This window comes from Furipterus horrens, unplaced genomic scaffold (genome assembly GCF_987537825.1).
Source record: "Furipterus horrens unplaced genomic scaffold, mFurHor1.1.pri manual_scaffold_17, whole genome shotgun sequence".
NCBI classification, from domain to species: Eukaryota; Metazoa; Chordata; class Mammalia; order Chiroptera; family Furipteridae; genus Furipterus; species Furipterus horrens.
In genome coordinates, this window is record NW_028327187.1 from 53064070 (window position 1) to 53080318 (window position 16249).

Consider the following 16249-nt stretch of genomic DNA (forward strand, 5'->3'; position numbering starts at 1 on the left):
AGAGGTATGTAAACAAGGAATAAACTAACAGTAACAAAGGGGGAGATGGGAGGTAGAGAAGGAGTAAGAAGAGGAAGGGTCTAGTCAAAGAACATGTATAAATGACCCATGGACATGGACAACTGGATGGGAACTGAATGTTGGAGAAGTGGGGGCAGGGTGCAGGGAAGCAAGAGGGGGGGAAAAGTGGGATAATTATAATGGAAAAACAAACAAACAAAATATTTTTAGTGGGGGGAAAAATGAAAAAATAAAGAATAGAAATCCAAGTTCAGTGAATATTGAAAGGACAAGGATTTTTCTTCACACTGTATATTTTTCTCCCTATCCGATCCCTCCAGAGTTTGGCATTCTAAACAAGTAAGTAATGACATAGGTTTCTTTGCATAAAACTAATAAGACCAGTTGTTAATAGAGGGGTTTTTTTTACTAAGACTTTGACTGGAATGTCATGCCTAAAGGAGACATGCTTGGGCTCTGGTTGTTACCAAAAAGCCCTGAGGAACTGGGATTGACTTTCAAAGGTAATAAAAGCCCATGAGATAAAAGGCCTGGTACCTTGGTTGGATGTGCGGTCCATGGCAATCTTTCCAGGGAAGGAATGAAGGTTGTTTTCCTGAAAGATGGCTAGAAGGGACCTTAAGGCACAATGGAAAACCAGAAGGACTTGGAAAAGACAGATGTTTACAGGCAAGGCTGAATGCCAGGTATGTGGTTCTGCTTCTGTGACCTGAAGGGCAGACTGAAGGTCACCCTAAATGTTCCTTGTGTAAGTTCCAGCAAAGGAGAACTAAAGATCATAAGTGATCATTTTTTGCTCTTGTTGTGTTTATGCAAATGAACAGGATAAATTAAAAATGGACTTAATACAGTTCTTTTAATGACAAGGAAGGTAATCTTAGGGAGAAAAATCGTGATTCAAGGAAAATCACAATGCTCAGTGGTAGACTATAAAGTAGTGCAGCTAACCGTCTTTAAAGTTTATCTTCATTTAAAGTTTGTTTTGATTTGAAAATTAAACTATGTCTGTGTATTAACAAAGATGTTTAATTTACAGGCAAGAAGAATGTCAAATGCCTTGCAACTGGATGTCTTTCCGATAAGACAGTCCTACAGATTTAGAGACTTGTGTGTGGGTTATGTTACATAAATTAACATGTGTTTTCTGTTTTCAAAGGGTATAAGCCTATGATCTCATTACCTGAGTGATTATCTGTACGTATAGGCCTCACTTAATCCTGTCTGCATCACTCGCTGCCTCCTGAGACTCGATGGTTTGACTGAACTAAGTGGCTGGGTTGGTGAAGAATGGGGTGGTCTGTGGGCTTCACCTTAAAACTGGTTTCTCTTTTCTATCCTAATGGCTTGGACAGAAAGAGCCCAGAGTTCTGAGAGGGGGGAAACCTAAACTATTTCCCTCAGCCCAAACTAAGTATAATGGGCAAAAGGGTTTTGGACAGGTGAGATGTACCTGGCACACCTTCCTCCAAAGAAGCCCTTCTTTTCCCTTTGAAAGTACTGCAGAAATGCACTTTCTCTTGATCGAAAGTAGATACCTTTGCTCCTTTCTCAAGCGAGTTTTTCTTGTGCAGTCTTGATGCTAGGAGTTTTGAAGCCTTTTTGGACAGTCCCAAATCTCATGCCAAATCATTCCACTCATGCTGATCAAATCCTTATGAACTGAGTCATCTTCAATTTCAAAATCTTCATTGTTGCTGTAACTTAGTTCTTCACCATACACCTGTTTTTTTTAGAGGGTAGTTCAATGAAAACTGGCACTAGGATTTCAGCTGAATGAGGCACTGGGTGTATAGCTGATGGTAGACTAGGCTACTCTATTTTATGTTTATTTTTCTTGTTATATACTGATGTTTTAACTATACAAAAGTCACTTGAATGACTTCTGGGCTCTCGCCAAACCATAGGTATACCAAATGGCGATTTGTCACGTGTTCCCTTCATCCACATTCATAAACTCTTGGCACACTGCTTACACACCTTGTGAGTGGCCCAAGACTTATCTTGATCACCAAATTTTACTTTAAAATATGTAAAATAGGCTTGCCTGACAAATGCACTGATGCTTGTCCTTTGACTGGGAATGGTGAAACTGCTACAGATGTAACAAAGCGAATCAGGGTTGTTTAGGCACTTATGATGAGAAATAACAGAGGCAGACATGATCTGAGGGAAAGAAAATAAATATCTATGTAAATAAAAAAATAAATTCTGCTAACTCCTTGTATACAGACAAGAACTCGAACTACAGTATGGAATACAATTTGCTATATAGAGCGGCACACAACCTCTTACCACAGTCTCTTGTGTAACTGAATAGCCTAGACAAGTATGAACCTGTCGCTGGTCTCCAAGGTAGATAGTAGGGAAATAGGCTTGTCTAAAAGTCACTGTCGTGTGCTTTAACTTGAACCTAACTAGACTGTAAGTACATAGAGAGCAGCTGCCCGTTCTCTAGATGAACTATATAACCTCTCTGTGCCTCAGTCTCTTCATCTCTTAAGTGGGGATTATCGCAGCATCTCTCTCACAGTTGTGATTAATAAATTGAATTATGCCATGTAAAACATTTAGCACAGTGCTTAGCACATGGTAGGTAATCAAAAATTCAGCTATTATAATACTAATTATTATACCAGATTTGTTTATTTTCTTCTTTGCTCTCCACAGCACAGATAAAAAGCCTTCAAATAAATATATTAGTCAGTAAATCCATTATGGATTATGCAATCCTCTTAAAATAGGTATTATGCTTTTGAAAATGTTGGTAAACCCATCATTAAAAAGTCACCTAATAGCTAAAGGCACAAGCTTTGAAGTCATAAAGCTGTGGGTTCAAATCCAAATGCCAGTATTTATTAGTTATGTGACTGGAGAGCTTTAAATTTTCCTAAGCCCATTTCATCACTGGAATCATAATACCTACTTCATAGGGTTGTTATGAGAATTAAATATAGCCTGGACGCAATAAATGATATCTGTTTTTGTTTTTTTAATAACTGCTAAATTCATGAAGAAGTTGCAAAGTGGGAGGATTTCCTTAATGTTTCACATGAAGTTCCTGACACCTGGTCTCCAAATCCCTTCCCAGCCTTCACTTTCACTGTTCTATCTCTCACATCTTTTTCTCCAGTAACACTGACCTGCTTTGTAATCCACATCCAGCCCCCAGCATTCCTCCAGGCCTCCATCTTCCACTCTCTCCACCTAGATTGCCTTTCTCACATTCCAAAGCTAACCCTTCTTCACACTGCCACAGCACATGCTCTCCCCTTACACACATGCACACCCCAAACCCCCATCATCATATTCCATTTGTATTGCTTTTGTCTGATTGTGCATCTGTTTTGCAAACTAGGCCAAGAGTTCTTTGGGGGTTGAATCTCCACAAACACCGTACCAGGCACAGGGTAAATGCAGATTAAGTGATTCTTGAATGACTCCATCGGAGAAAGAGACGTCATTTATTATTTGCTTTCTGCTCCACCTAGAAAGCCACTGGCGCTCTCTAAAAGTGGGCCCCCCTCTGCCCACTGGGTTTAAGCATAAACCTTTTTTGCTGCTTGGAATCTCTCTTTCCAACACAATATATCAGGTTGGTGCAAAAGTAACATTCGACTTTTTTAAAATAAAGTTTTAGATAGTATTTATTAAATTTGTGCCTCTTCTTATAATTTTTTGATGTCACAGTGACTAATTTATACTTTATTTTTTCAGATTATTGAAGTATTGTTCATAATCATCCACAATATTTGAACCCATGTTCATCCCATCTAAAGACCACATTAGAAATGTTTTACTCTATGAGTTTCATAAAGGTGCCAGTGCAAGTACAGCAGCAAAGTCTATTCAGAGCACTTATGAGGACGATGCAGTGACTGGGTAGAAATTGCAGGATGTGGTTTTTCTGTTTCCAAAGTAGGGATTTCAGTTTGAAAAACGAGCCAAAATCAAGCCAAAACACTTGATTCCAAATTGTTGGAAGCTGTCATCACAGAAAACCCCACCATTACCTCTAGCGAACTTGCAGAACAATTTAATGTAGCTCATACAACCGTGCTACACCAACTGGAAAGAATCAGAAAGGTTTCAGTAGTTGGAAAATGGGTCGCACACGCACTGTCTCCAGAGAATCTGCAACAGTGTGTTGCTTATTGTGAATCATTGCTTTTGTAACACCTTCAGGCACCATTTTTAGGTAGGCTTGTTACAGGTGCTGAGAAGTGGATCCTTTACCATAACATTAAATGCCACCGATCGTGGATCAGTTGAGGAGGAAGAAGAGTTCAACAACTAAGAGGAGGACTTCATCCAAAGAAGATCATGTTGAGTGTATGGTGGGATATGGAAGGAATTGTCCATTACGAACTATTAGACAACGATCAAACAATTACTGCTAATCTTAACTGTGAACAACTTCATCATTTGAAAGCAGCTTTGAATCAAAAGCGACTCTCCTTAGTCAACAGAAAGGGTGTCATCCATCTTCCGTCACGATAATGCTCGTCCTCACACAGCTCGACTCACCAAAAATTTCTTGAAAGAACTTGGTTGGGAAACATTGCTTCATCCTCCATATTCTCCTGACCTTGTTCCTTCTGATTATCACTTGTTTCAGGGACTACAGAACCATTTTGATGGTCTTCAGTTGACATCAAGAGAAGAGGTTGAAAATGAGCTGGATTCATATATTGCTTCAAAACCTAAAGAACTTTACAAGCGTGGCATTTATAAGCTAGTTGACAGATAGAATGAGGTTCTAGAAAGCAAAGGAGGTTATGTCAATGAATAAATATTTTCATAATCCTGGGCTTTTTCATTTTTAAAATAGACCTTGAAATCGGACATTATTTTTGCACCAACCTTATATGTGAGCAAAGCAAGGCTTCACAGAGCGGAGTCAAGAAAGCCCTGTCTAGTCAGCTTTTCAGTGGAGGTAGGCTATATTTCAGTACAAGCTAGACATGTATGCAAACACATGGCAACTTTCTGAACTCTATCTCTGAGCTATCTGGATTTTTCTATATCTAAGTTATATTTGCTCTTGATTAACCTGGATATAGTATGCAAAGCTGTATTAAATTATTAACAATACTTTTTGAGAGCAAGGATGACAACAAGAGAAATGTCAAGGGGACAAAATCTTGAGTTTAATGGTGCCAAATGCCAAGAAGAAAATATTTCCACTAGGTCCTCGTCCCAAGGTTATGCATAAAGATAAGATGACTAAGGCATGTATAAAACCAAAAGGCCTCAGCAGTTCTCAAAACAAAATTTAAATAAACATTTATGGAGCTAATATATTTTGTTATAACTTTTAACATAATTATAAACAAGAGGGGAAATCATAAAAACTGTAATTAAAAAACAATTCAGTAGGCTATAAGTCTACACAATGCATATGAAATTTTATATTCTTCTACCTCCTCTGGCTTTTACCCAAGAACATTTTTTTAAAAGACAATGAAGAAGAAAAGGGAAAATTAATATATCATTAAAAAAGAAAACACATTAAAAAAGAAAAAGAGGGAAAATTAACACATCTAAAGGATTGGCTTTTGAGAAATCAAATGGAAGAATCCTCAGCAATCTGAGTACACTGGGAGTACACTCTTAGCTCTGCTGGTCTGGACAATGAACTCCAAATGCTTTTCATCTCTGATCTTGGGATCTTGTCAAGAGCCAGGGGTACAGCTTGTTTCTGGTTTTCTGGACCCTAACAGTGGAGAGAGTACTGCTCTCCCTCCATTTCTGGAAACTGTGGGGACCCATATAAAACACACAAAGTTTTATAGATCCCATAAAAGATCACTTGGGAACACGAGTTTGTCGACTGCCCTTTGCTCCTAATCACAGGGCTGACGCTTGTGGCACATGAAGGGAATTTAAAATCTATGGCAGTGCAATCTACAGAGACTCGGGCAAATGTAGCTTCACTAGAAGGAGCATGACTCTTCCCTGATTGGTGTCCAGGTGTACCGTTTGACCATGGGGCCTCTTAGTGTAAAGGATCTGCCATCCCTTTTCTCCTACTTAGAATAAATGCAGTGTGTATTCCACTATGCGGCACCTCCGGCTCCTCCCAAAATCTAACGTTGTCCCAGGCAGGAAATGTTCGATGTCTTAAACACAAGATGGCAGTATACACTGCTCTATTGCAAGGGATGTATACAAGTGAATTTAGTGAGCTGAATGGGGGTGGGGAGTACTGACTGAAACTGAAATCCATTTGAATTTTATGTGAAAACTGATGAAAAATACTTTGAATTTTTTGAGGAACAAATAATTATTGAATCCTATATATTCAAAGTATTTCAAGTCTTCAGGTCCTGGAAGTCTATCACACATTTCTACATTTCACAAGGCTAGAGTAAGACCTCCAGCACCAACCTGCCTTGCTCTCCACAAATCTGACCTTTAACCTTACGTCAGACGCTCCAGAGTAACCTTCGCAGAGCAAAGAACCCCTCAGCTGGCAGTTTCAGAACACTGTTGTGCTCATGAAAAGCCAATTACCACACGTCTTGAAAGGGTAAGGGTAGAGATCACTTACGGTGGCAAGATGACTATTAGGAAAGATGAGGGGAGAGCAAGTTTGAAAAATAGGGTAAGATAAGTGAAATGAGAAGGGGACAAAGTTGAGGCGGGGGGGGTGTTGAAGTGAGAAAAGAGAAGGGAAAATAAAATGAGGGAAATGAAGGTGGAAAGAAGAAAGAAGTCAAGGAGAGAAAAAGGACCGCGGTAAAAGGGAGTAAATGAGGAAATACAGAAAAGAAGAAAAATGAATAAGTAAAAAACGAGGGCAAAAAAGAAGGGAAGAGAGGAGAACTCGGTAAAGGAAAGGAAAAAAAAAAAGAATGAGAGAAAAAGCGAAGAGAGACGGATGGGGGTCGGGGGAGAGTACAAACTGTTAAGAGAGAAAAGAGGGAGAAGCCGCCAGGCATCGGAGGGCTGGCCGGCATTGGAGAACTGGCCCGGGAGCTTACATTCCCGGAAGCCGGGACAGAAATTGCCTCCGGTAGGGTTCAGGGAAGAGAGGAGAAAGCAAGTAAGTGGAGGTGGGGGAGGCGGAGAGGGGAAGGTAAGTGAAGTGAGAAGAAAGGGACAAAAACCGAGGGTAGTTTGACCGTGCTTCTGTGAATTTTGTTTAAGGCATTTATTGGGTACTCCTGAAGTGTCTCCGGCACGCTCTGACTCTCTGTATCAGCAACCGTTCATTCTTTTTGCACACCCTTCTCCCCCGACACCATGCTTTCTCCCCTCCACCCCCCCAAAATAAGAGGCTTGTGGAGGGCGGAGGTGTAAGGCTGTAACAGGAAAAACTCTGGAGGGCGGCGTCTCCCCTGTAGGGGGACCCGTCCGCGGTGGGATCAGGGATATCTGCCCTCCCTCGGAACTCGATAGCAGGGTGTTGTGGCGCCCCTGCCCGGCCGCTCTTAGGTTTCTGGTGGAGGATGCGCCCTGAGGGTCGAGAGACTGTGAGCTGAGGAGCCAGACCCGACTGAGCCGACAAGGGTGCGGTGTGCGTGCGAGGGCGCCTGGGTGCGGCGGGGCGGGGGGGTTGAGGGCAGGACCGAGCCGGCCTAGGGCCGGCGCCTGCCGGGGAAGCTGGAGAGGTCTCTCCCGGCCCCCCGAGGGTAATTTACTTGCTGTCACGGCCCCTTGAGGGCTCCTGGTCGAGCAGCTCGTTCACTCACTCTGGGCTCCTGCCACCGTTCAGCCGGTACAACCCAGGGGAGCCTGAGAGCGGGCGAACCGAGGAAGGAGGGAGTAAAGAGTAGGGAACGAGGGCGCGCCCCAACTCTCCCTCTGACCTGCTGCCCGCCCATCCTGCTGCCACAGGTCCACTCAGAGTCCCGTTCATACTTGGGAAACTTAGGACGCGCTGGGGCAGCGTGTGGCACCTCGGGAGGGGCCTGGGCCTCTATCGGAGAGGGAGGAGGAGGAGGAAGAAAAGGAAGTGAGCCCCAAGGATCCGCTTCGAGCTGTTTGTCCAGCTGTTTCTGTTCGTACCCTGAACAGCACAGCCAGAAGGGGGTCGATCCGAGAGAGTGGTTAGCTGGAGGCGCTAATTTCCAACTCTTCTCTTAGCAGCTTGCCTTTTCCAGACACCCTGGAGTCTCCTCAGGCCAACCCCACAGCCGACGCGCACCTGCCAGCCGCCACGGACCTGGCAGACCAGGCGGCCCCCAAGTCTGAGAAGATGGCCCAGCCCAAGACCGACTGCCGCTCACCTGTCGGTCTCGACTGCTGCAACTGCTGCCTGGACCTGGCCCACCGGAGTGGGCTCCAGGGAGACAACGGCAGGGAGAAAAACAACCCAGGCAGCCCCACCGTGAGTAACTTTCGGCAGCTGCAGGAGAAGCTGGTCTTCGAGAACCTCAACACCGACAAGCTCAACAGCATAATGCGTCAGGATTCACTAGAGCCAGTGCTGCGGGACCCCTGCTACCTGCTTAACGAGGGCATCTGCAACCGAAACATCGATCAGACCATGCTTTCCATCCTGCTCTTCTTCCACAGGTGGGTGGCTGGGAAGACGGGTGGGCACGTGTCCTGGCTCAAACCAGCCTCTGCTGGACCCTCACTTCTAATAAAAGTGGCTACCAGGAAGTTCGCCAGGGGCACTGAGGAGGTCAAGCTCTCAGGCTGCTGTTACTGACCTGGAGTCCTGTGGGTTTGAGGGAACTCCTGGCAGGTAGGAATTCTATTTTGAAGTGTTCCTGCAGAGGCTTTCCTAGGGAGGTACTGGAACCTAGAATGTGGCCAGAACCCTAGATTGTCTCGTGGTAGCTAGCTGCATCCCCTCCTCCAATGCATAATTTCCACTGCTACTGTAGAGTTTCTGCTGTGGGACGCTCTTGGGATCTAAGTTTCACCCTTCTCAATAGTCCATTTTTAAATATGTGAACTCGAAGTGAAACTGCAAGAGCCTTGAAATTACTAAGTGGCCCTGACTGTACGTACAAGGAAAATGTCAAGACAAATTGAGAGGCTGCTGATGTGGGGGGCAGGTGGGGAATAAGAAAAATTAGAGACCCTTGAGAATTTCTTGAGACTCTGGGTGGGGAACCTGCACCTCCTCCACAGATCACAGCCTTCAATTTCCAATAATAGCTAAAAGCAGACCCAGAGAACATCCTCAGATGGGAAGATGAATGAACTCATGTCATCACAGGTATTTGTTAGAGTGTGGAGAGTGCGCGTCAGACTTTCTAGAAATTTTGCTGAAGGGCAAGGAAGTTGAGAGGGGAGGGAAGAAACACAATGGGAAGCCCCAAGGTGCCTGTAGTCCTCTAGTCTGAGACACTCTGATAAGAGCCAGTTTTGGAGGGACAACTGAGGCAATTTCAAGGCAGGGAAGGCAACTCCAGGAAACCCAGCCACAGTGGGTCTGGTGTTTTTGAAGCTATCATAACAGAGCACAGATATGTGTGGGTGGTGGATTTTATTTTTTCTCAATGACACAGGTTATGTACATGAAAGAGAACCCCCCCCCACCCCGGTGGGAGACCTGGGTTATATGTAGTACAATTATGGCTTTGCCTCACTGTGTGAGCCTGAGCAAGTCATCTGACCTCTCTGGTCTCTGAAATTCCTCCTAGTTCTGAGACTCCAAGTCATGGGCAGGTGGTATGCTCAGACAAGGTAATAAGAAACTGTGAGCGCCACAGAACATCTGAATAATTGGATGGCTTTTCAGTGAGGCACAAAAAGGAAATTTTAAAAGCAATCAACATAGGCAGAAACTACCCTCACTTAGTGTTCAGACCAGGTTTACCTCTGCAACCACAGAAGTTCCAAGAGGGGACAAGCAGGGCTGCCAACTTTGTTAGCATTTTCCACATCATCAAAGCCCTTCCTCATCTATTATTTCACTTTAGACATCAATTTATTTCATTGTCTCCAAGAAAGTTGGCTGCATACGAACAGGTTTCTAGGGAACCTTCATTTCTGGTGAAAGCTTACTATTAGTGTATTCAGATCATAGATGCTGCAACCTTGCTGAGCAAAAGCCCTAACAGGCGCCTAATAATCCAGCTCAGTTTGGTAGGAGAGTGGCAGTGGAGGAGACACTTGGAAAGAGCTTCTGTCACATTTGCACTCTTTCAACTGGGAGAGAAACCACCCTGAAATGGCCTTGATGATGTGTAAGAAGGGACTTACCCTCAGCTCACTAGGCTTGGGGCCTAAGAAGGTTGGATCTAGGTGAGTGAGGTGTGAGGCCAAGAGCCTGAGATCAAAGTGTTTACTTGTACCACACCTTGGAAGGCTTTCTAGTTGTCTGGGTTTTTTTTGAATGGAAAGACCTCCTTTGTTACCTAGTCCATTGACACCTGTCTATTGGCATTTGGTTCTTGGCAAAGCATAGAAATGTTATAGGGTAAGCGTGAGGGCACTGAGGGCATTGGTGGAGGGAACAGGGTGAATTGTTGAGAACATGGACCTGAGTACCCTGCCTCTTGGGATCAGAGCAACTCAGTGTCCTAAACATCTAAAACCATTTTGTGAGGCTAGGAAGTGTGACAAGGTCCTGTAGTAACAACCTTATATTTCTAGCAGGACAAAGTGTTCTCACATTTTCCTTGATAACTGGGACCTTAGAGATTGGGGATACTGAATTTGGCTTAGATTTTACCTAGAGTCACATGCTCATTAGCAATAGTAGGAGACTGTTATTGCTGGTCATGGGGCTTTTCCAATATCTGAGCTGGACAGTCTTCTCTTGAGTGAAAATGTCCTCTTCCTTACTTCATTTATTCCCTGGGTTTCTATCTCTATACTTAAGCCATGAGTTCTACTTATGTTCCATTTAATGATTTTCAAATTCCTATTGGGGTGTCTTTTTTTCCTTTAATTTGTCTACTTTCAAGGCCACCTCTTCTGCTGGAGAAACTCCCCACCTCTCCTCCTGCAGCCGATTTCCCTACTGGAAGGGCTATTATATTCTTGGGAGAGAAGGGAAAGGCACAGTTTTTATTTCTCTCTGGTTCTTCTGCTTTGACTTGTCCCTTGCTCCCAGCTTAGCTGTTGGTATCCTTGGAACACAAGAGAGTAAGCAATTTGAGGGTATGGTTGTATTTTACAGTCACTTGGTTTTCCCTGAGTTTCTAGTTATACAGCCAGTATGCAATAAAGGTTTTTCTGGTTAGATGACTGCTTAATTTTTAGTGTAATAATTGTAAACTGTAAAGATTTTACAACTTTTACCTAGTCTTGGAAAATCCTTATTAAGGTTTACATGTGATTTTTTTGGTTTGAACCACATATGTAACTCTAACAGCCTGGGAGAAGTCCTGATGGACAGTGCTGTATGTAATACACATAACTCAGTGGTAATGGGCATGTGGCTTGTTGGTATGTAAATGATGTCTAAACTATTGGGAGGTGTGTTTTAAACACTAGCCCTTCAATCTTGTGTTAGGTAACTAATAACTTGTGTTAGGTAATAATAACTATAATAGATTGATAGCTAATATTTATTGAGCATTTACAGTTTGCGCTAAGCATTATATCTGAATAATCTCATTTACTATTTCTACAACCCATGAAATAGATACTGATATCCTCTTCCTCATTTTATAATGAAGGAAGTTGAGGCTTGGGAATATTAAGTAACTTGCCCGATGCCTCACAATCAAGAACAGAGCAAAATTCCACCTAACATCAGCCAGACACTAAAGAATTGTCTATTGAGAAAACATTAAACAGAGGTAAGTATTAGCTGAGAAACTAACAAAACGTTTAAAATGTCCTATTTATGTAGGGTGACCAACCATGTCTTTCAGGGACATGGAACTTTCAATGTTCAAATGGGGACAGTCCCAGGGAAACTGGGATGGTTGGTCACCCTATTATGAGGGGACTCCACCTTTCATTTGAATGTGCTTCTAAAACTGGAAAACTTAGGAGGCAAATAGAATATGCTGGACAAACAGCCTGTGAAAGAACTAGCAAAGTCGAAATTTGAGGGGATCTAGTTCTCTGATCAGTAAGGGGTAGCAAGTTGAAACCTTGCTGTTGTCGTTGTTGTTATTGCAGCCTCAAATTTATTTCTAAGATTTCATCCAAAACTTCTTAATCAGCTCTATTCTGCTGTCTTTGGCTCCTGAAAATACCTGCGCAGGGTGGTCTGAGATATTTTGAATTGGAATTCCCTTGTAGCTTGAAAAGCCCTAGAAGCCTACCTTTAAGCTTCTGAGTTGGCACCAACTGGTTCCCACAGTTAGATGCTCAGAAAATAACAATAGCAAAGATTTCTAATTGCTTTATGTGTGCTAATTCATTCAACCTTCCCTATTGAATTGATATGTAATAGTAAAGGGAAAGATCAGATCTCCAAGGAAAAAATTGCGTAAAAATTATTTATGCTTCTTTAAGTGAGTCTCAGAATTCATGATTTCATAAATGTATATTTCTGGACCTCACTTCTGAGGATGTAGCCACTTACACGGTGTGATTTGATGGACAAAACTACTCTCCCGCCTGCCTGCTGTTGTGCCTCAAGTCACACTCTAACATTCAATTCTCTGTCCAGGTACCATCTAAAGCAGGTCTCCTATAGCACAGTGGTCTGTTGATCACACCATGAAAAACTCTGAATTAGAGATTGCAACCTTTTGTCAACTAATTTGTCATCTGATTTTGATGATAGAGTTTTTTGCTGAAGGAAGGATTTTGTTTCTATATGGTTAAGCCGGCCATTCTTTGCCTTTGTGATTTTTGCTTTTGGCATGAAGCTTCGAAAGTCTTTCCCTAGCCCAAGATAATGTATCAATAACATAACCATTTCTTGAGTGCCTATTGGTCTGACAAAAAATAGGCATTCAGATTAAGGCACATTTCCTATTAAAAACACAAACGCATTTGCAACTTAACATTTATGGTTTGAACACTTCAAGATAACCCTGATATGAAATAAACTGTCTTCATGCTGAGAAACAGATGTGAATTCCATGTGCCTTATAAGGGACTTTTGCCTATGAGTGACCCTAGTGCTCTACTAGCACACCTACCATATATGTATTATGTACTACACATGTAGTACATAATACATATATATAGCAGTTAATTGTATATAACAAAATTTGCCACTTTAACCATTTTAAGTATACAATTCAGTGGCATTAGGTACATTCACATTGCTGTGCAACTATCACCATTATCCATTTCCAGAACTTTTTCATCATCCCAAACAGAAACTCTGTACCTATTAAACAATAACTCCTCATTCTTCCCTATCCCCATACCCTGGTAATCTCTATTCTACTTTCTGTCTCTAAATTTCCCTATTCTAGTTGTATAAGTAGAATCATATAACATGTGGCCTTTTGTGTCTGACGTCTTCCACTTAGCATGATGTTTTCGGGGTTCATTCATGTTGTAGCATATATCAGTATTTCACTTCTTCTATGGCTGAATAATATTTCAGTGTAAGTATATTCCACATTTTGTTTATCCATTCATCTATCCATGGACACTTGGGTTATTTCCACCTATTGGCTTGAGTGAAGAATGCTGCTATGAACACTGGTGTACTGTTATCTTTTTGACTCCCTTCTTTCAAAACTTTTGGGTTTCTACCTAGAAGTAGAGTTGCTCAGCACCTTCTTTTCAACCCAATTTCTACTCAGAGTCAGTCCATACAAATGTAGTTAACTCTCATGAAATGAGCAAACATTTGTGTCTTTGAGGAGAATGCCCCCTCCCTGAGTCAGCTGCTAGTGCTAGTGATTATAATGAAAAGAAAGCAAAAAAGGTTTAACAAAGTGATAGAAATACAAGTTTTACAGGGAAATGATGTGCTTTCTGGATGCTCATGAATAAGGGAGTGGCAAAAGTTTTACTGTCTCTCTCATGAATGGTCAGGGTCTACCCTGGTTTACTTCCCAGGTTTTACTTTTAAAAAGACTACCATGTGAGATATTTACTCATAAATGACTACTTTGTGTGACTTTGTTTATCAGAACTTTGTTCAGGGTGATAGCTCACAGGGAGTTGTGTTCTCTGGGAATGAGATGTAGAAAAGACAAGCTTGGAAAAGAAAGGTAGAAAGACGAGGCCAGAATCCATGAAAGGACTACTACAGTATGGGGCTCTGGACAGCATGAGAGCTCAAGAGGTCTGGATGGAAGGTTTGTGCTGTTAAAGAAAGGTGGCAAGAACAGAGCATGAATTTTACCTATTTCTGTAGTTTGCCAGGAGTGGATCCATGTGAGTCTACATCTCAGAAAATAACTCTTTCCAGAGTGACCTTATTTTCCCTCCCTGCCTGAAGAGAAGGTTAACACTCCTGCTTATGTTTGCACTTCCAGATAAACTAACAAGTTCTCAATTCCAGGTAGTGTTGGCTCCTTTTCAGAAGGCCCTGAAGGCCAAGTAGTCTGGGTAAATGGAAATGGGTGTGTCTGACCAAGACTACCAGGGCTTCCGGGTCTCTTGAGTGATGGAGTCCAGCAGAACACTTGACCCCACCTTGTGGGCTGTTTAAGAGGAATGAGGTTGGTTATGTCTGCAACTGGTGGTGGCCTTTGCACTGTTTGCTCATCGCAATTCTGCTCCTATCTGAACTTTTTTCTCTTATGTATGACATAACTCAAGTTAACTACAAAGCCATAATATGCCATGGTTTGCTGGGTTTGCATAACCAAGTGGTTAGTGTCATGCAGTATCACCTTCTGAGCCCCAGAGAAGCCAACAGGCTTAGTGGGACTAAAGCTTGGGCCCATTTTGTGGGGCATGGGGCACTCTGTGTGCCTCAGTGAACTCAAGGGAGAGCATTCCATGACAACAGAGGTCAAAAAGACAAATTTTCCCTTTTAGATGAAGAGAGCAGTAATAGCCTAGGACACCTTGTGCTGTCCCAATGTTTGCAATAATGGAACAAAGGTTAGGGCAGCTTTGGCAAAGCAGGTCCTCCTTAGAACCCTGTCATCTAATAGGAACCTTGTGAAGGCCAGAAGGCTATATCCCAGCCTCAAAGCAGGTTAGATAAGGAGTCGGGCAGGGAAAATGGCTTATGGAGGCCATTTAAACCACACCAAAACCTAGCTTAGCTAAAGAGTCAGAGTGGGAATGAGACTGGGGTCTATGAGAGCAGAAAGCAAGCTTTTCCAAGTGCTAATCCATGCAGGAGAGAACCTTTATCAGCTGGCAGGGCAGATTCACTTCTATCTTCTGGCTGTAAATCCCTGCCCCTAAGTAGCTATTGCTCTTTTGGTAACAGTGTTAAAAGGTGTGAAATCACAGCCAGCATGGGAGACTAAATGGGAAGCTTCCCATTTGTGCCCACACTAGCCCAAGGGAAGGAAACAAGAGTTGGAAGCCTGTTTGGTCAGTGATGCTTCAGGCACACTATCAGCCTTCCTCCCCTGGGAGCTTGTTTCCTCAAATAGGCCCAGCTTGAAATCAGGCCCCTGCCTGTGGACAGAGCCTTATGGAGACCTTCCCCATCCTTCCTTGAAGGAAGAACTTATGAAATAGCCTTGGGTATTCAATCTGCTTCTTCCTGTCTTCTCTTTAGGGGGAATGGAGAGCACCTGCTCACAGTTTAGGGTTCTGGTCTGGATTCCTGCCAAGCTCTCTAGGCCATTGATTGACTATAGCTATCCCTGAGGAAGAAGGGGGTGATAAGCGAGAGGAAGGGAAATGGTTCCAGAGAGAGAAAGAGAGACAGAGAGAGAGAGACAGAGACAGAGAGAAAGAGACAGAGAGAGAGAGAGAAACATGCACACACACTCCGCATACCCCCTCCCATTTAGTCTCCTTCACGGACTAGGTTGGGCCTAGGCCAGCCAGAGGGCCCTGACTCATATCCCGTGTAGTGCCTTATGTAACAGAGATAAGTTACTGAGGCATCAAACTTATGCTTGCTCAGTGGCAGGCCTCCCTGGGCCAGGCATTTAGAAGTCTGCTGGGGATCGAAGTCAAGCTTATCATACTCCCAAAAGAAAGGTGTGCTCTCCCTAGGTCAAGCCAATTGTCTGCTCAGACGCAAGTACCAGGCTGCAAAGGTGATCCTTCAAGAACTCCCACACTCAGCAGCAAATTTAAGCAGTCAGGTGAGCTGCTGTGGACTTAGTGTGGTTTAGGGTGTGGTGGGGGAAGAGGGGAACAGGGAGTCTTTTGCTATCACCTGATAATACAGTGGTAAAAGGATAGCCTGGTGCATCCAGAAGGGCCCCAGAACAAATCTCAGAAGTCCTTCTTCCTTTTGTATCTGCTTGATGGT

At 43.1% G+C, this 16249-nt stretch overlaps 1 protein-coding gene across 5 annotated transcripts in view; it reads left to right on the plus strand.

Moving 5' to 3' along the window:
* Positions 1-6478: 6478 nt before the first annotated feature.
* TSC22D3 (TSC22 domain family member 3) overlaps positions 6479-16249 on the plus strand; it is a 61081-nt gene continuing 51310 nt past the window's right edge. Inside the window, exons 1-2 of one of the 5 annotated variants that reach the window (XM_090264736.1) lie at positions 6479-6550; positions 8113-8541. In XM_090264736.1, coding sequence (XP_090120862.1) covers positions 6519-6550; positions 8113-8541 — 461 coding nt within the window. In that variant the 5' untranslated portion in view covers positions 6479-6518. Of the gene's footprint in view, positions 6551-7304; positions 7534-7782; positions 7861-8109; positions 8542-16249 lie in introns of those variants that run through there. The other 4 variants (XM_090264735.1, XM_090264738.1, XM_090264737.1 and 1 more) reach the window with 4 other exon arrangements.